This window comes from Melospiza georgiana, chromosome 12 (genome assembly GCF_028018845.1).
Source record: "Melospiza georgiana isolate bMelGeo1 chromosome 12, bMelGeo1.pri, whole genome shotgun sequence".
Lineage (NCBI taxonomy): Eukaryota > Metazoa > Chordata > Aves > Passeriformes > Passerellidae > Melospiza > Melospiza georgiana.
Genome location: NC_080441.1, coordinates 8,283,052 through 8,309,914, shown reverse-complemented (window position 1 = coordinate 8,309,914; position 26,863 = coordinate 8,283,052). Strand labels below are relative to the sequence as shown.

Sequence of the window (26,863 nt, the reverse complement as noted above, 5' to 3'; positions counted from 1 at the left end):
AGTTTTCTGTGTTTGTGTTTTTGGGGGGGGTTTAAACTATCAGAGTTGACGTGGATTACATGTCATAGTCTCTGATGAAATGAATCGTTCCTGAAATCCAGAGCTAGTATTCAGTGCATGACTTACTCTGAACTTTGCCTTGGGCCATTAACTAACAAAAACAAGCTATAAGCTCTTAATTACTTCTTCCTTGGAATATATTCCTGGAAGGTCCTTTCAGGTTTTGCATTACTGCTGTATTTTTAGCTGGAGAGCTCCTACCATGACTGTGTGAGGTATGGACTGCTCCTGCTGATAGAGCTCACCTAAAAACTGTCTTCTCAGGTGACTCAGCCCAGGTGTGCAAGCCCTGACCACTTGTTAGCATCATGAAGACCCTGAGGGACAGCAGGATGCTTGTGTGAGGAGCCTTTTACTGCACAACAGTGGCTGTGTCCAAGCTGCTGCATAGGGGCAGCCTGTCTGCAGGTTTTATATTTTTGGGGTTCTCCTCTCCCTGCCGTGCTGACCCACTGGGGAGCACAGTGCAGCCCCATGGGAGGCTGCTCCTGCCTGCCTGCAGTGTGAACAGGCAGAGCTCCTGTTCCCACTGCCTCTGGGGCTGGGCTTAGCAAACATCCCTCATCCCTTCTGAAGAACTGGGTCTGACTAGAAGAGTCCTATGCGGGTGGAAAGGAAACAGAAGGATCATGACTTCATTAAGGTCACGTGGAATAGGACAGAGGGTTTCCTGGATCCCTGCACAGAGCATTGTTCACTGCCTGCATTATCTCTTAAAGGCTTTTCTTGTATTTGCAGGATGGAGAGGGGCGAAAGGGTGGGGACCGGTCCCACAGGGCTGAGCTGGCAGGCTGCCCGCCCTGCAGGGCCACACAGATGGGCTCACACTTCAAAGTTCATCAGTGCATTTGGAACAGGAAATCTGATTGCTCGAGTTCACTTTCGGTGAGAGCTTGCAGCACACAGCTGTGCTTTCACCTCGCTCCCCAAGGGTGGGTGGCCACAAGCTGCATCTGTTATCCCATAAGGATTGTCTGCTGGAGAAGGACCTTGTCTGCCAAAGTCCCACACCTCCAACAGCCACATCTCTCTTTACAGTGCAAGTCTTGAACATCCAGAGAAGGTCCCAAGAGTTAAAGCTGTGGTATTTACCAGCTTTCGGGATTACATAGGCAGGCAGTGATGGGTCAGCCAGGAGTCCCCCATTCTTGTGGTAATTCTGGTGTCCGTGCCTGATAGCAGAGTGTGTTTGGTATGAAATGGCCCTTCATAAGGGCACAAAGGTGCAAACTTGAAGTGTCCAAGTCTTCTGGTTTTCTAGAGGTGTTCCTGCACACAGGCACCTGACTTGTGCTGCTTCTGGTTGCAGACAAGAAGGCAAGGACAGGGACAAGAGCAAGGACTTCTGGTGTGTGAAACGCCCCAGCTCTGCGCTGCCTTGGTGTCCTGCAGCAGACAGTCCCTGCCTTTCTCAGGCACTTTTTCCTGCTGCGGTTACGTGGGGACAGCTCCACCAGACAGGCCCAGAAACACGTGAGCATTGATGAGAGCCAGAAAGGAAGCCTGTGCTGGGGCTGCTGTGGCTGCCTTGGCACGGTGTGCAGCACTCCAGTGGACAGCTGCCTTCTGCTGTCTGGGCTTGCAATTGTCCACTCCAATCTGTCGGATCCCAGGTGGGGAGGGAAGCTGATGGGAGCTGTTTCCCACCCCCAGGAAGAGAGATACGTGCAGGATCTGGGAGGGAAGCTGTCAAACCAACCTCTCTGCCTGTGACTTGCAGCCCTATAAACTCACTGGGACCTTGGGTCTCTTCTTGTAATCATGGCCCAAGCCAGGGACTGTCCAAAATTTTTTTTGGAACATAAGAGGAAAAGGTGTTGTACGTGACTGAATGCATCATTTTGTAAATATACTTAATTCATGTAAAGCCCCTTTATCAGCTAATAGCTGGCTGCTAATGTTGACACTCTTGTTGGATGCAAATAGAAAAGTACATGCCTTGACCCTTAGTGAGGGGCGTAGATAAGCAGTTCCTTTATCTAAGGTGAAAAGGTAAATACACATCCAACAGAAATAACACTGAGCAATCTGCCCTGTTCCATGTACCTCTCCCTGCAGTGATAATGCAGGGTTGGAGCTCATCAGAACCAGATCTTTGGCATCAAGCATCTCCCACAAGTCTGGCTGCTATGAGCAGTGTGTAGATTTGAAAAATGTGTGTGCTGGCTTCAGGTTTGCTGAGTGTTGCTGTAGTGAGTAACTGGCAACTGCAGCAGACTATGCGGAAATATTTTCTGGAGGAGACCAGGAATTTAGCTGGGCTCAAAGCTAATGGGAGAATTTTTTCCAGCTTGGATACCTCGTCAAAATGAAGGGTGGAACTTCAATTTTAGAAAGGCGTTGAGCCTCAGAATTGTTCGTGTCTAAGCTCTGTGATAGAATTTGATGCTGTACTCCTGGGTAGGAATATGGGTGTTGCAAATGGCTGTTGGATGTTTTCACTACATTCTCCAGAGCTCTTATACTGAGCATTTGGGTGAAAGATTAAACCTTTTATTAGGGAAACCATCCCACAGAACATTCCAGCCCTTGCCCAGTTTCTGGGGAAATGTGCAGTGGAGGATCTGGAATCACAGCAGGCTGAACTGCAATGATTTGGAGAGGATGGGCAGAGGCAGAGTGAGCAGAGGGCTGGGAGGGCAGTGCCTCTTGTTCTTCTCAGATTAAATCTGTAAGGATGAACTTCAGCATGTCATGTCACTGGAAGTGAATGAATCAGCTCATCTCATTCGTTTGGGAAAAAGTTAAAACAGCCAGTTTGCTCCTGGAAGCTTTAAACAAAAATCAAAACACCACTTTTCTTAAAACAATTCACACGTGCTCAACTTAGTAGCTTCAGCAGAAGCAGCAATGTGAGATTTCCCATGAACTCTGGCTAACCTCTGAGATTCATTGATAAATGAAAAAAATAAGGGACAGCACTGAAATCTTCCCTTGCTAAGGCATTACTCTCTGTCTCTCAGCAAGAAGCCCAGGGCTGGGTTCAGGATGTTTACTGCTTCTAGAGATGTTACGGAACATTGACTCCAAACAGTTTAAAAGACCAATACTGAGAAATCTGTAATTCTTGTTCTGAACTGCCAGCACAGTCGCAGTCTGTGCCTTAATGCAGGAGCAGGATTGAGTTGTGCATCTTAGTTAACAGGGACATTTTTTTTTTTTAAGAAAGGTGAATCACAACTCATAAAATAAAAGGACTTGCTATTTTCTTCCACATAAATAAGATTTTCCAAACTTTTTTTAGGGGGGGCGGTTAATATTCACATTTATAGTGATAAGTGAGAGCAGCAGGTTTTGCATCCAGTGGAAATTACTGTGGCAGCAAAATGACCAATATCTGTTACACAGAGGGACAACTTGACCAGGAGTTATGCCTTGACACCAGGACTGAATGCCCAGCCTTTCCCTCTCCCTTATTCTGATGAATATTCAAGTGCAGTGTTAGCCTAGTACTCACTGATTATTTTTGAACTTGCTGACCAGCGTTGGGATGGATGCTGCCCCAACACCAGCATCCTTTGGGCTGGCATGGTCACAGCCCATCCACACTCACCCACCAAGGTCTGTGTGGCCTGAGGAGAGGGTGCCCTGTTTGTCTTCCTCCTGAGCTCTCTGCTGATGGGTAAATCCTATCATTCTACTTCATGAGGAAAGGCTTTGCAATCCCAGGAGTGCTTCCGTGGAAAGAGGACACCTTTAAATACACAAAAAACTCAGCAGGATTTAGTTTTTTGTAAAAGAAAACATGACTGTGACATATTGCCTGAGAATGAGGAATCATTTTTCTTTGATGCAAAATTGCTTTGTCTTAGAAATAACATTTGTGTGCACTTTTGTGCAGATAGAACCTGGGTTTTTAAATTACATCAACCCAGCTTTTAATTTTGTGGGTGTAAATTGCACCTGCAAATCATTTTGTCTGCAAACTGCAGCATTTCATATTTGATTTCCTGATTTCCAGTGGCTTCTTTAACTGCTGTCAGTTAGTTATTTTGATATACAGCTTTGCAGGCACCTCTATTTTGGGAATAAAATTGCAGTCTCAAAGCTTCAAACCCATTTCTGAACATCTGATGGAAGTGATAAGCTGGGATGTACAGCAAACCCACTGCCTATTCAAATCTGTTGATACTATCTTCCAGTGTGAGGTCAGTGCTGGTTATCGTGGTGAAAGGCTTCACCTGTGGTATCTTTGAGCAGCTTGACCTCACCAAAGCCAGAAACTGCAGCTGACAGCAAAATTCACGTGTGGGTGTTCTTGTGAATCACATTTTGTCACTCCCAGTAGCAAGTTTGCTCTTTTAATAGCTTTATTTCCTATTACCTTCCTTTACCTAGCTGTGTTTTCAAAACCAAGCCTATTACTAGTGTGGAGTTACCAGCTGTCTGTTGTTTAAAACTGTGACTGTGGGTGTGGGCATTCCATAATGAACTGTGGACATGTGTAGGCACTCACACAGTCCAAGTCCTGGGTTAGTTCTTCCCCACCATCACAGAAAATGACATCTTTAAATTCAAAGCTCTTGCATGATTTTGGGGAAGTAGCTGAGATATTAACTGTAGTTAACTCAGCTGAAGTAAGAATTATAAAAACTAAGCATTTTGAAGTAAAAAGCATTAAAAAAATAGTTAAAAAAAAAAAAAAAAAAAAAAAAAAAAAAAAAACCACATGCATAAAACTTTAGTTTCTTGGCAGCCACATAGAGGTTACCAGATTGATGTACTGGAACCCAGAGTTTTGCCAGGACATGTCAGGCGTCAAGGTGGGGGACAGAGCCACCTCCCCAGTGCCTTCCAGCTTCCCAGCACACTCAGCCATGGATGGCAGGACAGGAACGTGGCTTGTTCAGTCATTCTGAGGCTGAGATTTCCTGGAAGAGGAGCTTGAGGGCTGGCATCACGTGTGGAACAGAAGTTAGGTGGAGGCCTGTGAGCTTGGGCCGTGTTGTGCTGTGAGAACAGAGCTCTCCCAGACTGCTGCTTCCTTTGTGCTGAAAGGAATAGATAACTCTGTTAAATTCAGAGTACAGTAAGGGTGTGGCTCTGGTAACACATCACCAAACTTCACCTTGGTGGTTTTGTGTCACTGGAAGGTTGTTTGGTACATAGAATTATAGAATAGTCTGGGTTGGAAGGGATCTCGTAAAGGTCACCTGGTCCAACCCCCTTGCAGCAAGGACACCTCCAACTAGAACATTACCTTGAACATGATTGAAAGCAATTAGTCAAACCTGATTGTTAGAGGCCTAATTTGTTGATGTATTCAGTTTGCCTACATGTTTTACACAGTGTCTTCTGTTGTTTTAACAGGGTCGCCATGTTAAAACTGGGCAGCTGGCAGCAATCAAAGTGATGAATGTTACTGAGGTGAGTGCAAAACCAGAAATAATAAGGTCATTGTTAAGCAGCAAGGAAAAATAAATAATCAGATCATGAGAAGGTGGACAGCTCATGAAAGAAGATCCACTGATGTAAATCATGGTTCCTGAGCACCAGTTTGTGTATTATAAAGTACTGAGTGGTGTTAACATAACCATATTTTTTAAGTGTGGCTGACTAATGGTGACAAAGCAATAAGGGAGTACATTGCCATATATTTTGGTGTTTAATAATATCAAAGACAAGAAGTCTCTTCCTGCTTATTTCTAGTTGATTATCTACTTTCAGAGATAGCAATTAAAAGATTTCCTGTATCTCCGCACTGCCTCTGCTGTGTTTCATCACATCCTATCCCTTCACATGCCAGCTGTTGCTCAGAGTGCCCTGACAGCCAGCAAGCAGGATCATGTTAGAAATGCAAATGTAGTGCTTTTTTATTGTGATTTGACAGATGAGGGAAGCAGACAGTTTAATTGGCACTGTGTTACTCACATTTATAAACGGGTGTCAGTGCTGAAACAGGGTGTTGAGCAAGTTCCTCAATATTGGCTTTTGTGTCTCCTTTTAAGAGCACAGCCAGTAGTGGAGCAGTTTGCCTCCTTGAGACCACATTAGCCTGAGCCCCAGGAAGGCTGAGGAGAGTCCCTGCTTCTTCCTCTTGAGTTTCCTAGAAGTCTGGTTTGGCAGCATCCAGTAATGCCTACTTACTTGGAAATAAAATTGAAATGGTCCTGTGTTAGGAATTACCTTAGTGGGCTCGCAGGATTCTGAGAACAAAACAAAGCTCTTTAGGTCTGGTTTGCTGCAGGGGACAGAGCCAACACCGTGCTGGGGAGCCTGTCCTGACTGAGGGCAGTGATAGCAGGTTGTGCTGTTTTCACATTGAGACCCTTCATGGGAAGGTGAGGAGCATGTTACTGCAACTGCCCAAAGGGGGTTGCCCTGCTGCTCTTCCCCCACTGAACCCTGAACAATTCCAGCTCAACTGTGTTCAATTGTTCCTGCTTTCTGGGCTTGGCACAGGGTGAGTGCAGGGCTTTCTGCTCCTATTTCCACTTTCCTAGTGCAGAGTTGGCTGTATTTCTGCTGCTAGGGCACTGGCATGTCTGGATGCAGTCACTTCTGCTACTTCTGCCACGTTTGTTCACCAAAAGATTCTGATTCTTTCACCAAATCTTCAGGGTTCCTTTTTCCAGTAAAAAGTCATTTCATCAGAAATTGCCTGCCCAGCTCCAGCTGTAGTTGTTCAGATCTGGGGCACTCCAAGAGCTCAGCAAATCTGCCCTTTGCTGTCATGAGCTGCAGCCCCAGGCTGGTTTCTTAAGAGCAGCAGCAGGATGCTGTGGTCATTGTGGGATCCCTGGACATCTGTCAGGAAGTGCTGCTGTGTTGAGTTGCACGGGGGTGGGGGGAGCCCTGTGAAATGGTTAAAGGGGAGCTGATGGCAACGTGTGCTCATGTGCCTCTCCAGGCAGGCTCTGCTTCCTGTTTTCTAACAGAGCTAGACAAGCAGAGTGCTTGCAGGGAGACTGGATTCTTGCTGCTTGTCTCCTCAGCCAGCGGAGCAGGTGATCAAAGAGCTCTTCTCCAACACATCATCCTCTATCTGTCTTTGATTTCATTCTTTCTAGAGAGCAAAATAACATTTAAATGTGAAACTTGTTGTTAGACCTGCCCCAGTACTAAGGGGTCCCTTGGTGCGGTATTTATCGGCTGATGATTTCATTTCCAGTTGTGGTCTGAGGAGTGTGTTTCTAGCTCTAATGCCACTGCAGATAGGCCCACATTTTCAAAAACAGCCTTTGATCATGAACCTGTCATCTCTGTGCACGCAGCCATCTGTGCCAGGAGTGTTGGTTTGTGAAGAAAACAGCTTTGTGCACCTGCACATCTGTGAGCTGCTTCCTTTCCTTCAGCAGCATTATTTATGAGCAGACCCCTGGGACATGGGCTGCTGGTGATGCTGGCAAGAGGGCTGGTAGCAAGTGGAAATTCTGAGTGTGCACTGAGAAGCTGAGGGTGCTTTTGTCCATGGTCACTGTGCTTGAAGGGTGTACATGACACTGAGGCTCAGCAGGTCTGGGTTCAGCTCCTCATGACATGGCCCATGGGGCACAATCACTCACCTTTACCCTTCTACCTTGGCTTTCCATGGGACAGAGCATTTTTATCCAAACTCACCGAGGCACTGGGAAGCCAGAGTGCATTGGTCTGTGAAATGCCCAGCTGCTGTCCTTTGTAGCCCTTTGCCCAGCCCCTGAAGCTCAGCCTGCTGCCTGCTCCAAGTGATGTCTCCCTGATGTCTCCCCAAGGCATTCAGCTGTGCTGGGCAGTGGTACTTGGGCCCTGCAGGCCAGGATGGGCAAGGGAAGGACAAACAGGTGCAGGGAGGGATCAGGCTCTGCCTTCAGGGTAAATAAAGACACAAGAGAAAGCAGGAATTGCATTTTGCTGGTCCTAGATCCACATTACCCCTGTGAGCTCCTCTGGCTCTTGCCAGTGGGTGTGGAAGAGCCTGTGGGGTACCCAGGTTGTGTTCATGGACAGACACAGGCTTGGTTTTCTTTTAAAAACATGGAGATCAGATTGCAGAGGAATAGAAAGTACTTGGATAAGAGCTTTGCCAGCATGGTTCCAACATCCAGGAAATTAATTGGGTAAAGGATGAAGAGCTGAAAAAGAGGCAGCAGCTATGAGGAAGTGGCTGGGATTTGCCAGCTCCCCAAGGGGAACTTTGTGAAAGCTACAGGCTGGTGCTGAGGGCACTGCAGGGAGCTGGGCTCCACCTGGGCAAATTTCATGCTGATGGGCAGAGTTAAAAAACCCCAAACCCTTCACATTTAAGTAATGTGGAGAAGGCTTTTACCAAAGATGAGTGTTGCCCCTTCACACAATTGCAGAAGGAGTGGGTAGAATGCAGGAGGGACAGCAGAGGAAGAAAGGAATCCTCCCTGTTTGTTCCTCTTTCTGCCCTTCTTCCCTAAAGATCCAGAAGCTTGTGTAGATGGCAGAACCCTTGTGGTCAGGTCCAGGATGACCATGTCATCTCATGTCGTGATTCTCTGCCTCCTCCTTACCTGCTTGTGTCCGCCCTTTCTCGTGCACTGTCTGGAGCTCCAAAGGGAGCAGAGCTATGTACCCCTCAGGCTCTCACCTCTCTCTGATTGTGCCCTTCCCATGTGCAGAGAATCCTGAGGATTTCCTGCCTGCTGTCTGCAGCCAGCTCCCATTTCTGCTGGACACTCCAGGTGTTGCACTGGGCTCCTCTTCAGCCTCACTAATTCAGTCATGCAACATCCAGGGCTGCATCAGGATTAAGGGTCCTTCTTTCTCCCTAACTGCAAACAAAAGATAAATTAACTATTTATTATAATGTGTGCAGCTTGAGAGCCTATGTTCAACAAAGATTATTAGGGAACCTGACATAACCTATTTAGCTTCAACTAGAGTTATTTTACATCTCTGAAGGCTTAGCACAGTTAGCCTTTGGTCTGGTAATGTGTCTCCTGGGTGTTGATGTTACTGGGAAAAACTTACTGGTCCCTTCTGTTGGGAATGATTTTTGTGTGGTCAAGTTTAATAAGACATATCATATGCCTGTTCTTGAGAGAGTTTGGCTTTAGCCTGTCATTTAGCTTTAATGTGTTGCTCCAGGTAAAAAGGTCAATGTGTCTGGCTTTGTAAGCAGGCCATTATGGTGGTTAAAAGAATGCTTCAATGGCAAAACTACTGGAAAATAGAGGAAAAGCACAGAAAAATGTCCTTTGGGGCTGAGTTGTTCTTGCTGCCTCTTCTTTTTTTTTTTCCCTTCGGCTAGTAAGTGCTGACTGGGATGTTTTACAACAAGGTAAATGAATTTTCAAGTTTTTGGTACTCCTTTTAACTGATACAAGGATACCTTATACACTCACTTCCTATTAAAGTGAGTGAGATGGCAAAACCTGGATGTGTTTCACTGGGTGTTGTGTACCATAGACAGCCAGCTCTGAGGGGGCCTTTCCAAATCAAGCAGTTCCCCCTGAAAAAGGGCATTTCCTTCTAACATAATTATTAAAACTTGCACTTCCACTAGTTGTCTTATTGTGCACAATGTTGTATGGGCAGAAGAGGATGTCTGCCCTGGCAAGACTGAAACCAAGAGAAAACAGGCAGCTGGTGCCTGGAAGATGATGTTTGGGGTGTGCTAGCCCCCAGCATGCCAGGAGCTTCATGGATGGCTTGGTGTTAGAAGGAGAGAAGCCTTGGTACAGACAGGGCAGGCTCACAGCTGTAAGGAAGGAGCAGATCCTAGCCCTGGCTTAGGCTGGGGTTTGATTTGTGGCAAGTCACCTCTTGCTTGGCTTTGGTTTCCTCCCAGCAGGACCCTCCACAGGACTGGGAAGACAGATTGTCTGATGTGTGCACTCAGTGCTTTTCCAAGTATTTAAGTAATGGAGTGTTAGGAACAATTTTATTTTTGTTTGAATCTGGTTATTCTCCGAGACTCAATTACTGCATGCAGAAGCCATAAATGGGGGAGTAACAGGAACTGTCTGAGCTCCCTGAGGAGACAATGTGCAATTTTTATGCCTGAGTGGGGACATCTTTGATTCTTTAGGTCAAACCCTAGCAATTCATTGGTTTAGCCCCATGGATCAGGGTGATTGAGTTGTCAGTTTAAGAGCAGATCTCTCAGCTGCACTTTCATAATCCCAGGGTAACTCTGGTCCCTGCTCAGAGCAGGGTCAGCCATGGATTCAGACCAGATTGCTCACAGTGGCCAAAGACTGAGGTTGCTTTGCAGCTCTGGGCTCCATGATCTCTAGTCCCCTAAGGAGCCTCCTGCTCTCTTTTTTTGTTACAGAATGAAGAGGAGGAAATCAAGCTGGAGATAAACATGCTGAAGAAGTACTCCCATCACCGGAATATTGCTACATATTATGGGGCTTTTGTAAAGAAAAGTCCTGCAGGCCAAGATGATCAGCTCTGGGTAAGTGTTCAGTGTCATTTCTGCTCATCAGATTTACAGCCCCTTCTTTAGAGTTCCAGCATGCTTGGCTTGGACTCTGGCTCAGTGAAGCTCTGAAGTCATTGTTCTGAAGAATAAAATATAAAAGAGAAAAATCACTGCTCCCTAGACATCTTCCATCCCTATGATTTCCTTTGAGGATGGGCATAAAGTATGTTATGATTCATGTGACTGCTGCTGTCATTCTGATTTGTTGCTTGAACCCTTTTTTTTCCAAATTAAATTCTTCTCTAATTTTTTTTACTGAAGTGAAAGAGCTTGTCCTTTTCGCCTTCTCTCCTTCTTGTTGCTTTCCTCCCCTTTTTTCAAATGAAAAAGAAAGGAAGCAGAGGAATTGGCAGTAAGGAAAAGCAGAATAATGAATCCTCCAAATTTTGGCTGTGAGATTTTTAAAGCATTGTGGCAAAATGAGAAATTTTTAATTTTTGAAAAATTCCCATGTTTTCAGTGCTGTTAACTCTTGCTTTTCCAATTTTGTATATACAAAAAAACAAACAAACAAACAAACAAAAAAATCTACCTAAAATCTGCAACAGGAGAGGAGCACTAGTGAGGTTTTTTATTTATTTAGCAGTGTGTGTGATTCAGGAAATGAGGTTTTAAGTCACTTGGCATCCAGGAAGGCCACCTGCAGTTTGCCCTGCAGGGCTGTGGTGGGAGTGGGTGTTTGCAGGTGCTGTCCCCCCGGCCTGGCGGGGCTGGGTAAAGGTGCCCTGTGTGTGTTTGTGTCCCTGCAGCTGGTGATGGAGTACTGCGGGGCAGGCTCTGTCACCGACTTGGTGAAGAAGACAAAAGGGAACTGTTTCAAGGAAGACTGGATTGCTTACATCTGCAGAGAGGTTCTAAGGGTGAGTCCTGCCAGCAGAGCTTCGCTGCTCATTTGCAACAAAAAGGCCTTTCCAAGCCTTTGGTTGCTAAAATAGGTCACTAATGAGCATTATTGTTTAAAGGTTGTGATCCATGGGGCTCGTGGGCTGTGGTCCTTGAGTTCAGAGGAGCCCTGAGAGCCAGTATGATGGCTGCTTGACATCCCATATTGTTGTAGCTAATCCCATTTTCTGTATGAAGAACAGAAAATTCCTCTTTCCTGTGGCAAATAGCCATCTTCTGAAATTCCAGACACTGGGCACCTAGAAAAAGAAATAAATTTTCTGTTTTCAGTATGTCTGCCCTCCACATCAGGAGATCTTGCTGCTCAGTGCTTCAGCTGTTCATGGTTGTAAGATCTTTCTATCCCTAATTCCTTTACCTGCACACACTCAGGGGTCTCTTTTCCACACTGTTAGAGTCAATGCTGACTAAACAGCATTCCAAAATCTTCAAGGTGGCCCTGCTGGGACAGTATTCCCTAAGAAAATCTTGTGGCTATATTTCATTCTATGCAGGCTTAGGGCTGCTTTCTTTCTTTTTTCTTTTTTTTCCTGGAAAGCACAGAGGATAAAACAATTCCCAAGTGTAATCTAATGAACTAGCTTGGAAAAAAATGTGATGTTGGAGCCAGGCATTCTGAATTCAAAACCCATTACAGAGTTACTGATCTCTCTTCCCTATAATAGAGTTTTACATCTTTTCTAAATAATGTAAGATTAATGCATATTCTGGGAGTTGGAATTTACTTGGCATGCTGAAGTAATGCTTGAATAGGGGTAAAACTTTTTTTCTGCGGCATAGCAATTGAGAAATGTGCTCAGCTGAGAGTATTGGCCTTCTTGCAGGGATTTAGCACTACCTGAGGATTATTATTGTATCTGAAGAGTGTGGGGAGTTCTGCAAAAGAAAAAACCTTGGTGGTGTGGTCAGGTTGTTCCTCATTAGTGTGGCTGTAATGTCTCTGTTAAAGCAATTGATGCTAAAACATTTGGTTTATGCTCAAGCAACTGAGAACTGTAACAGCATGTTGGTGAAACAAGGGATTGGATTTAATCATGCTTGTTTCAAGACAAAATGGCCCAGTTGCACATGGATTGACAGTGCTTCCTTCTGGAAAATTTACAAGCTGGGTGGAAGCTCTGTTTGAAGCCATTAATATTAGAGAGGCTAAATGCTGTAAGTGAAGAATCCCTGGATTGCTATAATGAATTATTTCAGTGTGTTCCTTTATGTCTATGATAGTTCAACCATGGGCAATTTTGAAATGCAGGAGAAGAGAGCAAATATCAGCTGATTGAAAACAATATTTGCTGCATTCAAAAAGAGGCCTGACATGGTATTTTTAACTTTCTCTAGTCCATTTACCACTGAATTTCTCATTTTATTGAATGCAAAATTTAGGCCACTACAACCAGCCAACTGCAGTCTCTGGTCCTCATACAGAGCATTCTGCTTTGCTCTTTTTCCCTTTTGTTTGCATTTAGCATAGAGTGTAAGGAGCATCCCTTGATTCTGAAACAGAAGTTTAAAATATTGCTACCTTGTTCTCTTCACACTTTAATTTAAATATTGCTACAATAATTTAAAATATTGCTACACATCTCTTCACACGAGATGCTCCACCACTGTCAGGCCTGTGGTGAAGAAGAGAGTCAAATTTATGGTTGCTGTCCTCACTCCTCCCTGAAAATGTTGCTAATAACATCTAAAGGACTTTCCTTATGAATAAAGACTGAAAAGGGCAAAAGTGTAAAAAGTCAACAGTGCCATAATCAGGGTAATGTTAGGAAAAAAGAATAAATCCGGTTTTCTTTTAGGGATTGGCACATCTTCATGCTCACCATGTCATCCATCGAGATATTAAAGGGCAGAATGTTCTTCTCACAGAAAATGCAGAAGTAAAATTGGGTAAGTTTCCTTAAATGCGTGCTGGAAACCTGTTTGTTAAAATTTAAGATTTCCATCTTGACTCAGAGAGAACTTTCAGTAACCTAAGTGCGGGATGTGTGCCAAGTGTCATTAATACTTGTGCTTACAAGGTGTGTGTAGTGTGGAAAGAGTTGAAAATGTAAAGTGTTCTACAAAGGGAAATGTAAACTGTTCTGCAAGGGTGTCCCTCCCAGCCTGAGGGCAGTGCAGGCAGTCAGAGCCAGCCCAGGAGCTCACAGCACCATCAGGCCTTTGCAGAGGATCCTGCCATGCAAAAGACTTCCAGAGTAAAAAAGTTGGGGGAGCGAATTTTGCTTATCCATTTTTCTAAAGGAAGCAGTCTTAGAGATTTGCATAAACCTGACAATAAGTGGAATTACTCATGAGTAAGGGCAATCACTGAATAACAGTCATCTCTCAGAAAAGTTGGAGGGTTTACTCATTTCCTTTTATTACTGTGACATGTCAGTGTTGACAACTTCTGACTTCCTAAAACTAAACTCAAGTACATATCTCTCTTGAGATGTCTTTCATGTTTTGGAAAGACATCACAGGCAAGTGTTTTAAAGGAGAAATCTCAAGGGGAACACTTCTTATTTGTGATGATCTTTCCAGTCCCTCTCTCTTTAACTAAAACAATTCACTGTAGAGTTGGAAAACAGCAAGTAATAAACATGGCTTGTGAATGTGGGGTAGCACGCTTGGTTGGAGCAAGTAAAAAATCTCATTATGGTTAAACCTTGTGGCAAAAACCTGGCTTCACTGAAGTCAAAGGGAGTTTTGCTGTCAAATTCAATGAAGGCAGGATTTTGCTTGTAGTCTCTAAATCATATGTACTAATTGTCAGCTGTTCCCTCTTAGAACAGGTAAGATGGGGGTGTTGTGTGTTTTTATGGTCTTGTGTAATTACTACTTCAACCTTTCATCACATGGCTGACAAAACAGTTAAACCTTTCTAACTCTGGATAAAAATGAAATACATTTACTATGTATAATGATTTTAAAAAAGAAGAAAGAAAGATGTTTCCAGAGAGATTTAGCTGATGTGTCTTAAGGAAAAGAAGCTCAAAAGCCAAGAGGTTCTCAGTTCAATTCTGTTCCACCTCAGTGTGAGTGTGCACTTCCCATCAGAAGCACAGAATGATCCCAAAGGTCAGCTCCACCTTCTTCTTGGAGGCACATTCTTGCTAAGCAGGCACATGGAATTATAGCACTGCAAATGATTTTGGCTTGCAGATAATCTGCAATGAGACATCAATGAGAAAATCTGCTCCTTGATGGTAACCACGGGGCTGTGTCCTTTCAGTCCTTCTCTTTCCCCCTCCTTTGTCTCCTCTGTGAATACCCCTCCAGTGCTATCCCAGTGGATGCAATTGTATTTTGGGGTTTTGTTCAAAGAGAAATACAATCACATAAATATTGGTTGTATGGACCCTTTTCCTATGTGAACAAAGCCATTTTGCTGTGCAGTCCTTATGAAAATACCACCCTTTTCAGCACAAAGAGAACCACAGGATTCACTCATCATAATGATCTAAGAGGAGAATAAAGCAGTAGATACTCCAGTTTGTTCTGAGATAATGTATGAACGTAGGGAAGGATTTATTCCATACACCTCAGAATGAAGTGGTTCTTTCCAGCTTTCACAGTGGCTATATTAGACACATCCAAATTTGCCTTGTGTGTAGATCCTATTTTTTCTTTCAGTCTAGTTGAAGACCTTGAGTCCTACTCAGTGTAGCATTTAAATTAACCATAAATTATTCCATAATATCTTGTAGAGCAATTCCTCTAACCCACCAGGCAGATTTAGCATGCTAAATAATTTATAAATAATTTAAATAATAATTCAGCATTATTTAATTCTTCTGTCAAAAAGAAGGGAAAAAAAGAGGTAGTTAAATCTCAACTATTGGATAAGACATGCTGGAGGAGCTCAGATTTCATATATTTTATATATATATATATATATATATATATATATATATATATGTATATAAATAGTAGGGCAAATTTTTGATGTTCTAAACAGTATGAAAGTGACCAAGCACATGCTCTGCCATGTGGATACAACTTTTTGCTAATTTCTTTATCTCTTCTTGGCTTTTCAGTGGATTTTGGTGTAAGTGCTCAGCTGGACAGGACAATTGGGAGAAGAAACACATTTATTGGCACCCCGTATTGGATGGCACCTGAGGTCATTGCTTGTGAGGAGAACCCAGACTCTACATATGATTACAGAGTAAGTGTGAAACCCTCCATAAGGTAAGAAAACGTGTGGGTTATTGCTGAAATCCTGCTCATCTGAAAAGTTCAAGCTTCCTGCCTTATAAACCACAATAATACTAGAACTGTATAAACAGAAATATTTGTGATGTGTGGGTGGCAGCTCTTTTTAAGAGTGAAGTTTCACTGTGAGTATTTTTTCTGATTTTTTAGTACATGAAATACGCTTTCATGAACTTCTCTACAATAAAAAAAAAGTACTAAGAGTTTGCAGGTCTGGGTAGAAAAGAAAGGAAGGGAGGAGTTCCAAAGGAATACTTGAAGTAGTGTAATATTAATATGGCAAATTACTGCACACGGTGGTAGAGCTTTTTGCTCTGTACTCAGCTGTGAATCCTGAGTTAATTGGCAGTAATTAGTATCCCTTTGCTCATTCATGAGCATGTGACTGGAAGTGGTTTCCCATCCTGGAATGGTTTCTGGTCAGTGGCAGGGTGGCTGAGGCACAGAATTTCCTGTATTTCAGTTGTGGGCATTGCCATGCAGCATGTTTTCCAGGGATGGTTTTCTGAGCAGGAATCCTCTGGGTGATCCTACAGTCACTCTTTTAATTCAGGTGCTCTCTCCATTGCCACTTTGCACCTCTCCTTCCAGCTGTGGCTTCAGCAATATTTATGAGAAGATCCTGTTACTGCTTCCATTTCCTGGTGATTCAGAGTCTCTGATTCTCCCTTGCTGAGACTTTCTGGCCCAGTGAGGTCATGTTGTGTGTGTCAGTCATGACTAAAGAATTTTAATTTTTCCATATCATACAAATCTTCTACTGAAACCTCAAGAAATTAATCTCTTGTCTTCATTCCCTGTCCCCAGTTATTTCCTTCTCTGAATGTGTACTTACCAGAAAATAAAATCATAAAGAAAGTGCAGCTCTAATTCTTGAGCTTTCTTTGCCTTCAGTAATAATACTAGTTTGTCTGCTCCCAAACAGATAGTGCAGGTGGTAGTTTAAAACTGATCAGCAGAGGGTTTTGGAAGCACTTTTGCAAACAGTGCTGTGGCTCAGAAGGTGGCACGGAGCTTCTCTCTCCACGGTGACTTACACCTGGTAGGAAGGGCTAAGTAGCAGGAAGCTGCTCTGGAACTTCTTGCTCTTCAAAAAAAACCAGAACAAACAAACAAGACAAAACTAATACAAATATATCCACATAAATGTGTTTGTGTGCACACTGAGCTTTACAAACACTGTCATCCTCCCTTACACCTGTCTGCCTCTCATGCTTTGGAACTCCAAACCAAAATTCCTTATAGCCTGGATGTTTTTCTCACTGTCCTCAAAACCTGCAGTACTACCCCTTGAAGACTCTTTATTTTCAGTCATTTACTTAATTACAAGTCAGGATTGTGGATCTGTGAAATCCCCACCAGTTTTGTTGCTGAATCCCTCCACAAACTTTGATGTGAACTGGCTTTCAGCTTGTGTGAAGAGTTCAGAGCAGCTGGACTGGGAGGGCTGTGTTGATAAAATTGCATTTAGAGTGCTGGGCTGGGCATGAGCTGCTATTCATGTAATGGTTTATTCCTTCTAACCTCTGAAGGTTTTCTGTCACTGTTTTTTTAAAAGATAAGTTTTAGACAAGCTCTGCAAGTCAGTTTGGCCATGTGCCTCTCATTTGGCTACATTTAGATACAAAGAATAGTGAAATAATGCACATGATTAATCAAGTGGCAACGTGTGAAGTTTTTACAGACACTGATGGTGGCTGCAATTTACTTTCCATGATCAAAACCTGGCCCTTGGCATCCAGATCAGCTGATAAAGAGAACTCCGCTCTGTTAACTGAGCTGAACATACATTGTGGCATAAATCTGACTGCACAATGCACTCTTCTCTCATGTGCCCAAAAATGTGTGACCAGAGACTTGGTACAGAAAAAATCAGACCCCAAGGCCTGACTACAATTCTTGTTCCATCAGTGTAGAAACTCAGCAATGACTGCTCTGAAACAAGCATTAAAACCAAGAATAGTTTTTGGCCAGGAGGAGAAGGGTGAGGCACTGCTGTGTCTTGCTGCCTCATGAAAACAGATTTAGGACATATATTTAAACAGTGCCTGCTATATTCTGTCTGGCTCTTGTTTTTTGAATGCAGAAGGTCTCATTTTGGGGCTGGCTGCTTAAATGATGGATCAGAGTTGCATGGGGAATAGCAAGCTTCTGGCTATTAGCACGTTTCCTAAAAGTTCAGTAGGGACTGGGAAGGGAGCAGAATATTTTTCACTCCAAGTAAAACAACATGATCCAGGAGAGATCTAGGGAAACTGTAAAAAAAAAAATAATCCCAAACCCAAGAAGAAAACAAACAAGTAAAACAACCAAGCTTGAATGCTGCAAGCTGCAATGAGTATTGTTTCTTTTCCTGCAGAGTGACCTGTGGTCCCTGGGAATCACTGCTATTGAAATGGCTGAAGGAGCTCCTCGTAAGTGATTTGGTATAAAGGTGGGGCTGTTCTCTGCTAAAATAACTCATGCTTGGCTAATGCACAGAATTCTGGTTCTATCTGTATCTTTAAAAACACTCTGTGACTTTTTCTCATTTGGACTCATTTGCTTTCTTCTTCCTTTTAGACTCTTTCAGTCTGTATTTTGGTTCCTTGCCTTTATTTCCTGGGAAAACAAGATTTCTTTTCTTAAAGCTCTTGTTAGCATCAGTTTGTTGAGTGCTGCCTGTGGATACAACTAAGCAGAAGTGATTGGTATGTTAGCAGAAAATATTGTCAGGAGTGCCTTTCGGTTTAGGTCACTAAAAAAATTGTGGCAGTGAAAGAAGGTAGGCCTAAAGGTTATTTTTTTACTCTGAAACTGACTTGTTTGTGACAGATTTTGGGACTAATGTGGCGTTTACTCACATGCAATGGCTTTGATCCATGACCACTCTCAGCCTGAGAGCAGATTGCCACAGTTTCCCAGCCTGCTGCCCCCTCACTCCCCCAGAGAGCCTCCTGCAGGTCAGGCAGAGACCTGTGGGTGCATTTCTGTTGGCATGGGGGGCTGGTGGCTTTGCCCAGCTCCTGCAGGGCAGATGTGTGGAGTATCTGGTCACTGCTGAGAGCAAGGGAGATGAAACCCATCAAACTCTGGCCTGAGCCTGAGAGCACGTAGGCTGTTTTTAAACAACCCACTTGGCTGCTCTCCCATCAGCCTTGGTTTGTAGCAGGAGCCAGCTGCAGTTCAGGAGCACTTTAGCCTGACTGAAGCTTAGTCCTGAGGCATGAGTCCGTGGGGAGTTTTCTCTGGGAGAGACTTTGTAGTTTTGCATGCCAGTTCCTCATGTATTTGATGTTTTCCCTAGTTTTGACAGGGAAATACTGTGGATGATATTGTGTTGCCTTGTGTTTTGTTTACTGTAGTACAACAGTGTCTGGGACCCAGAGCTAGAAACCAGACTTCTGACCCTCATTGCCACTTTATCATGTACTATTGAACATACCCAGGAAAATGTCAAAGCCAGAACCAAATGTGAGAATGGCAGGTGGAGGCAGACTGAGAAATTAAGAGAAAGTAGGGAAAGCTTTACCAGAGCTTCTCACTTCTAGTGGCTCTGTAATGCTTTAAGTTCATTTCTGTTAAGAGCATCACTGCTGAACACCTAAATATTACAAGAAATCAACCTCCATGTAGTTCCTATCAGTTGTCATTCAGTAGCTTTATTTGGTGAAGGAAAACCTTTTACCCTCAACATTTCTCCCTGCCAGATAGAACTCAGAATTCCATTCAAAGTCCCTGAGGATGGTATTTGCTTTCTCCTGAGTTCCTCATGACTTCAGCTTTCCACAAAAGTAGCTCTGAAGAGAGGTAGAGTGGGCTGGAGAGAAGGTGGCTTCTGAATGCAGGGATGGAATCTGTGACCTGGGAATGGTGCTCCCATTCCCAGAGCACAGGATGGATGAAATGTGTGCTCTGTCATTCTGCTCTGTGCCACAGGGCAGGTTGTGAGCTCTGTGCTTTGGGTCAGCTTTTCTTCTTCCTGAGTTTTCTCATATGCCATGAAAAATGTGGCAAAGAGTTTGGTTAAAATGGAGCTTATCATTTATCTGAAACCAGAAGCCAGACATAATAACTAGATAAATATTTCAATCTCAGGTTTAATTTCTGTGTATGTGCAAACATGCTTTTGTGTATGGGAAAAATGAGCTTTTTTATGTCCTGCCAAAGCTGTATATATATAAAATATTTAGAAAGTTGTATTTGTTCTTGCTTTGCAGCCTTTCTTTTGAATCTCTTTTACCTGAAAATCTCTGAAACTTGATTTCTTGGCTGTAGTGTGAATTTGGTTGCCTCCTGGTGGGGTTCTGGGGCAGATGCTGTGATGTTGGAAGTGGGAAGTGAGGTCACAGGGGGTACATGCATCCTTCCATAATTTGTGGTTTCCTTTGCAGCCCTGTGTGACATGCATCCCATGAGAGCACTCTTCCTCATACCAAGGAACCCACCCCCAAAGCTGAAATCCAGAAAATGGTAAAGAGATGTGTAAAAAAACCTGTATTTTTGCTGCAGTAGGCTTAGGAGGGCTTTTAGCTCTCTCGTTCAGAAACAATGATTTTGTTAAATCATGTAGTTATCTATGAGGTGATTCCTAAGCTATTTCTATGAGCTGGATTGAGCCAGAGGGCAGATACAGTTGACCTTTGGGAAGCAACACCTTTCTTTTTGAACTCTGCCTGTGGCAGTTGTTTCATTTTGGTGTCTGTGGCTGAAATTGCAGGGTAAGCAAGGAAGGCTTAGATGTGCTGCTTGGGGTCAGGGCTTTATCAGATTGCTTGGACATTGTGGGGCTAATGGCAGTCACCTGCCCTACAGAGAATTACTTTTTGTTTTAAATTAAGTGTGTGAAGAAAATCTCCACCTTATCAAAAGGTCAAGGGCCTTTTTGAAAGGCTTGTGTTGGCCAGATTGTGGTTTTGTTGATCAGGATGTAAATTCAAGGTAACAACTCCTCTGAGAGGATGGTGAGGTGGAGTTCACCTTCAGCACTGTGCTGGTCACAGGAGTCTCACTGGTGGCAGAACTCAAATTGTTTCTCTCAGTTCCTGTGTAGAAGGAAACCTTGCAAAGTTAGCGCTTTCCACCACTCTGGTTGTGCTTGGGCCACAAGTTGAAAAGGGTTATCTCTCTTTCTCCACTGTTGTGTCTTTTTTAGGTCAAAGAAGTTCCTAAATTTTGTTGAGAGCTGCCTTGTGAAGCATTATTTGCACCGTCCATCCACGGAGACCCTGCTGAAGCATTCCTTCATCCGCGACATGCAGAACGAGCGGCAAGTGCGCATCATGCTCAAGGACCACCTGGACAGGACAAGGAAGAAAAAAGGAGAGAAGGGTAACATGGCAGAACCAAAATAAAGCACACTTCAGAGAGCATGTCCTCTTCAGATTTTGCAGCAGAGCACAAGGCAGATGCAGCTGAAATACTAGAACCAGGAAAATTGAGAAAGTATTGTCCTCAATAGTGGGGCCATTTTGAAGATTCCTTTGTTGAAGCCTGGGTCCTTAATGGTGTTTTAGTGCTAAAGTCCTTGGAAGCTTGAGTTATTGAGAGCAGCCCTGGTGCTAGCAGGGACCAAGGACTCCTAGTGAAATCTGGGTCTCTGCTTTCTTGAGCCACAAGTGTTTCCTGGTCTCTCTGTCTCGTATTTCTGTCCCAGATCCAATTGATTTGCCTGTTGGATCTCCATATAATTTTGTCTTGTGAGTTCTTTGGGGGCAGCAGGGCTCTTTAAGTGTTTTGAAATAGAGTGCACAAAAGACCTCCAAGCTCCAGTAAAATGCAGATGTTATAATGAATCATTTCCTTCACAGCATGTATGAAGAAAATTTGTTCCAAATGCCAGCCTTACCCTTCAGAGCAAAAGCTGGAAGAAGCAGTGCAGGAATTGGGGTGATACTTGTGAAAATGCCTGTGCATGGCAGACTAAGGGCTGTGCAAAGGGGACAGAGACAAGTGGCCTGTTGACCAATGGCTCTGCCCTCTCTCCCCTTTTCCCCTTCAGAGTGTTTTATACTGCCAGAAATGCTGTGAGGATCAGGGACTGTGAGAGCAAACTGGAAAAGCACTGTGGTGTTGGAAGGTTTCTTATAAACAGGAATATTTGCATCTAAAATGAAATTGCTGTTGCAAAGTAGATTTACTGACTCCAGTAGTAGTTGCAAATTCTGCCACCTCTTTCAGCTGTGAATCTCAAAGCACACTGAAATGGAAAGACAGTGAGTTGGAATTTCTCAAAAATGCCCTTGAGAGGTGTGGAGGAGTGCAAAGGCGCCACTTCTTCATAAATAGTTATATTTTGACCTGAAAATACTATTTTTAATCAAAACTCCTCTGAAGAGGAGAATAGTATGGAATTGCCAGACTACACACTTCCAAATAGTAATTTCAAAAGAAAAATGAAGTGACAATTTAGCATGTACTACAGCCAACAATGCAGGGTAGGACCAGTTTGAAATTATCCCATAAAAACTGCCTTCATGTCAGTCTTGAAGAGAACTTTAAAACTATCGGTCAGCCTTTAAAACATTGTGCTAAAACTAGTATTAGTTTATGTTTTCTTTTTTTGCTTACCTAATTATTCCCTTTGATACAAAAGGAAACCTGGATTTACTGGTGGCCTCAGCATAGCCATGACAGCAGAGCAGGGCAGTGTAAGATTTTATGTCCTACCTAAAAGTGTTTTTGAGAACCCCTCTGCTGGTGGTGCTGTGGGGATTGGGTTTCTCTGTGGGTTTAGCCTAATTTGCTTCAGATTATGGAAGTAGGTTAGTTTTGCAAAACCAATGCAGTCAGTCATGGGAAAAGGTAGGTGTCTGTAAAGGGACTGCCCTGAATCATTACCTGAACTAGATTTTGAATTATGTACATGGATATTTTGCCTTCCCTCAGCCTCCCTCTACAACATGTGACTTTTAAATTCCAGTTCCTCCTTAGCCTGTAGTTAAGGCTGATTGCTCAGAGATAAAGTTCAAGATCATGTCTCAAATAACAGCATCCTCCTCTGGTGTTTGTTTATTCTCTTTTTCAGAAGAAACAGACTATGATTACAGTGGAAGTGAGGAGGAAGATGATGAGCTGAATGAAGACGAAGGAGAACCAAGGTTAATTTTATTACTGAAATAGAAAATTTGACTGCCCAAGCTGTTCTCATTGAAGGCAGCTCTTCTCAGCCAGAACAGCTTTTTTAACTTGCTCTGAATCCCTAGTCCCCTAGGTCCCCTTTAGTAGCTTTAACTGTTTTGTAGCTGTCAGACATAACTGCTGAGTATGAAATGCCTGTAATAGGCTGCTGCTTTACTTTCCTTGCAGTAGGGGGGAAACTCTCAAATGAAGGACCCAATAATCAGCTTCAGGCTGGTTTGTAGCACACCAAGTGTTGCTGTAGAGTCACCTGCTAGAAATACATCATGATTTGCTAACACAGGACAGCAAACATTCTCAAAGCACCTCTGTTCTCTCTTTAATGCTGTGTTTTGTCATGTAGAAACCTGCTCTTTGTTTCAGCTCCATCGTTAATCTCCCGGGGGAGTCAACTCTGCGCCGCGAGTTCCTGCGGCTGCAGCAGGAGAACAAGAACCGCTCAGACCCTCACCGGCAGCAGCAGCAGCCGAAGGACCAGGAGAAGTACAAGCAGCAGCTGCTGGCAGAGCGGCAGAAGCGCATCGAGCAGCAGAAGGAGCAGAGGAGGAGGCTGGAGGATGTAGGGGCCTGGCTTGTGCTGTTATTCCATGTCTCATCACAAATGGAAAATGTGCCTGTAGGGAGTAGGCTTTGCAGGGCAAGAAGGCTGTGTTAAATTGTCAGCTCAACCTGGATCAAGTCTGGCACCTTGGGAGATCTGTGTCACTTTTGAACACTTTTTAGATGGGCTGGTTTTAGATGGGCTCTGTCCTTTTGCTGCTGGTAACCTGCCCTGCTTTGTGAGCAGAAGGGGAAGGGCATTTTGCTTGAGTAGGTTTGGTGGTGGTAGCCCTGGTAGATGGGGTGAGAGATCCCCATTTCTTCCTCATGTGTATTCCCCAGTTTGCAGTCTGTTGGTCTGTTCCGGAGTCTTGGCCCTGCTTTTGTTTGAGATATTAAAAGGCAGCTGATTGCCCTTTCAGGTGCCTGACACACTGTTGTCTTAGAGGCAGAGCTAAATCATAAAATCACAGAACCATTAAGGTTGGAAAAGACCTCTAGGATCCAACCATTAACCCAACACTGAATGTCCACCACTATATCTTGGTGCTAAGTGCCACATCCACATACCTTTTTCAACACTTGCAGGAGAAGTGGTTCCATCTCTTCCCTGGGCAGTCTGTTCCAATGCTTGACCAGCCTTTCAGTAAACAAATTTTTCCTAATATCCAATCCAAACCTGCCATGGCACCACTTGTTTGTTACCTGGGAGAAGAGCCTGACCCCCACCTGGCTAAAACCTCCTGTCAGGGAGTTGTGCACAGCAGTAAGGTCCTGCCTGAGCCTCCTTTCCTGAACACCCTCAGCTCCCTCAGCTGCTCCTCATCAAACCTGTGCTCCAGACTCTTCCACAGCTCTGCTGCCCCTCTCTGGACACACTCCAGCCCCTCAGTTTCACTTTTGCAGTGGCACAACACAAAAATCACCAACGTGTCTCTTCTCTCTTGTATCTGACATTACTTGAGCATTGTGTGAACACTTCAGAGCTGACACCTGTGAAGCACAGTGCTGCTCCAGCAAAATGGGAACACTGGGAAAAAAACCCCTCCCTTCTTGAAATGTTGGGAAGACATTTGTCATTAGATTAGTTGTCAGCTGTCAGAGAGATCTCACATGGCTCATAAATAACAGATCTGCCCTGGGCTGCCAAAAGGGCAGAGGTTTCACTTCAGGTTTGGCAGTCACGGTGGTGGCAGCTTGTCCCTGCCCACTTTTGCTCTGTGGTGTGTCAGGTGTCCCCCCTTTAGTGACTGCAGAGCAGGAAATGGGCCTTGTGATTTATGAGCCCTGGCATGAGTAACTGGTGGGTACTAAAGTAAAGTAAAATGTTGTTCCCTGGCTTTCTTCCAGCACCAGAGGCGAGAGCAGGAGCTACGGAGGCAGCAGGAGTGTGAGCAGAGGTGGCCAGAGGTGAAAGTCAGTCAGAGGAAAGAGGAAAGGGGCAAAGAAGACAAAAGGGCTGTGGAAGATGAATACTTCATAGTAGATGGACAGAGGAAATTGGAAAAGAAGCAGGTATGAAGAGGGTGTTTGCTGACAGCAGTTTGCAGCTCCCTGTTCTGTATCTGATGTCTCTCTCAGTTCCCTGAGGGTGTTCCCATCCTCTGAGTCATGGACCAAGGAGGAACTTCACTAATGCATTTACTGCCTCTTGTTCTCAGATTCAGCCTTCCTTTGAGTTGACTTAGATGTTACTGAGTCACCCTCCATATCTACAGCAGGGACACTGCCTCTCCCACTTTTGTCCCTGCTGTTCCTCTGTGCTGAATTGGTCTGATTGAAATTCCTTTACCCTGAAAGCTTTCAGCATCAGCTAAACCTAAGCTTACATCTCCAGTCCCCATTTTGCATTCATGTTGTAACCAGGACCATTTCTTTTTCACAAAAACAGTGGAGCAGAGGTTAATTTTAACGCTGAACTGTCGTTATCAAGTCTGTCACCTTGACCACAATGTTTTCTCTAATGTTTCAGCTGCAAATTGATTTGTAATCAAACAGAAGCATGCAGCGTTTGATTAAAGACCTCTGGTTTTAGTAAAAGTAAAAAGAACAAATATGTTTTTCTGACCTGCTGTCTAAAAAGCCAAACAGTGTTTGGTGCCACTTTATTCTTCCTGTTACTCAGGGTTCTGAATCTTCTGTCAGCCCTGCTGGAATTGTGGTCACTGTTCTTTGAAAAGCCACAATTTCCAGCAGGCAACTTGGTTGCCTTCCAAGGCATCATTGTCTCTGAGGTCCATCACTCTGTGCTTTCAGAAGATGGAAGATGTGCAGCACAACAGGAAGATGCACAGAACCCTCCCCAAAGACCAGACTCAGCTGCTGTCTCTCCAGCATGACCACAAGCAGAAGAAGGAGCCTTCCAAGAGTTCAAATGTGGGAGTGCATCCTCCATCAAGCAGCACAAGCAAAGAGGTACTGTCTTGGCCAGGGCAGCATTTTGGTGCTTTGTAGTTACTGTAGGAATGCTGAAGCAGAGAGCAGACTGATTTTTAAACCTACATCTGGAGCTTGACCTGTCTTTCTACACACTTATGCTGCAGTCTTCAGTTTCCGTTAATATTCAGAGGATAAGGGAAAGGAAGTATTGTTCTGTCACTTCTGTTTGAGTTGAGGGAAGTGTTTGATTGGTGAGTGGACAAATGAGGTTCTTCTGGTCAATAGGTGTCATTCCCTTGTCTTTCAGAGAGGCATGAAATAAGGTAATACCACCTGAGCTTTAATAGAGGTCTTTGCCTGATGCTAGGGTTCACAGAACTGAGCCAGGCACAGAACAGCATCCTGCCCCCTGAGCACAGACCTCTGTGCCCCAGCAAGCAGCCTGTGATGCCTTTTCTTGGTTTTTATGTCCCAGGATAAGGTTTGATGGATCAGGGATAGCCACATACAGTCAGCCCGTACTGCAATCCATTTTCCTCCTTTGCTAACTCTGACAGTATTTCTATCCACCAACTCATTCTGGTCACTGTCACCATGCCATGAAAAGCTCTGGGTCCATTTCCATCTCCTCATTCCTAGCATGCTTTTTTGATATGATCCCAACTGGTCAACCCAGTTCTACAGCTGGTGTGTGATTTGTTGTGTCACTAAAGTCTGGGTCAAAATCTCAGCAGCTCACAGGTGCCTCCTCAGTAGAAGAATGGATCTGATGTTCAGTGCAGTCATGGCAAAATGCAGTCATCTTCCCAAAATGCCCAAAGAGGCATGAGGGCAGCTCATGCACATGTTAATAGGAGAAATGCAGTGCAGCTTCTTAACACCTTGCTGCTGCCATCTTTGTCATCTTCGTGTGTGTGTGTGCTGCAACTATTCCCTGAGCTGAAATGTCCTGCACTGATAAATACTTAAATGTAACTGCTAGAATTGGTGAAATGATGAATTTGAGTAACTGAATAGAGTCTACAATCAGCTAAGCAGCAGCATGAAGTTAGGAAAACAAAAGATATTACGCTCCTTGTTAGAGCAGCAGTTTGTGAAAACGAGAGTAATTCAGTTTGAAGTACAACCTAACTGTCAAAACCACAAATGCCCTGGTTCTAAAGGCTTTATTGTACTGACTGATTAAGCAAATCGTTACTGAAATTTGAATGAACTGCTCTTGAAACCAGTATTTGTTTGATGATGGAGGGCTGGGTTTTATTCCAGCTGAGGAGCAAATTGAGTGTGGAC

At 44.0% G+C, this 26,863-nt stretch overlaps 1 protein-coding gene across 1 annotated transcript in view; it reads left to right on the top strand.

Annotated features, from left to right (window-relative positions):
* Positions 1–26,863, top strand: part of NRK (Nik related kinase) — an 87,018-nt gene that overhangs the window by 22,001 nt on the left and 38,154 nt on the right. The window contains exons 3-14 of the mRNA XM_058032520.1: positions 5,371–5,427; positions 10,283–10,408; positions 11,185–11,295; positions 13,135–13,225; positions 15,358–15,488; positions 17,895–17,949; positions 19,909–19,987; positions 20,670–20,845; positions 22,542–22,614; positions 23,018–23,213; positions 24,545–24,709; positions 25,451–25,609. Of these exons, the coding sequence (XP_057888503.1) occupies positions 5,371–5,427; positions 10,283–10,408; positions 11,185–11,295; positions 13,135–13,225; positions 15,358–15,488; positions 17,895–17,949; positions 19,909–19,987; positions 20,670–20,845; positions 22,542–22,614; positions 23,018–23,213; positions 24,545–24,709; positions 25,451–25,609 (1,419 nt within the window). The remainder of the gene's footprint in view (positions 1–5,370; positions 5,428–10,282; positions 10,409–11,184; positions 11,296–13,134; positions 13,226–15,357; positions 15,489–17,894; positions 17,950–19,908; positions 19,988–20,669; positions 20,846–22,541; positions 22,615–23,017; positions 23,214–24,544; positions 24,710–25,450; positions 25,610–26,863) is intronic.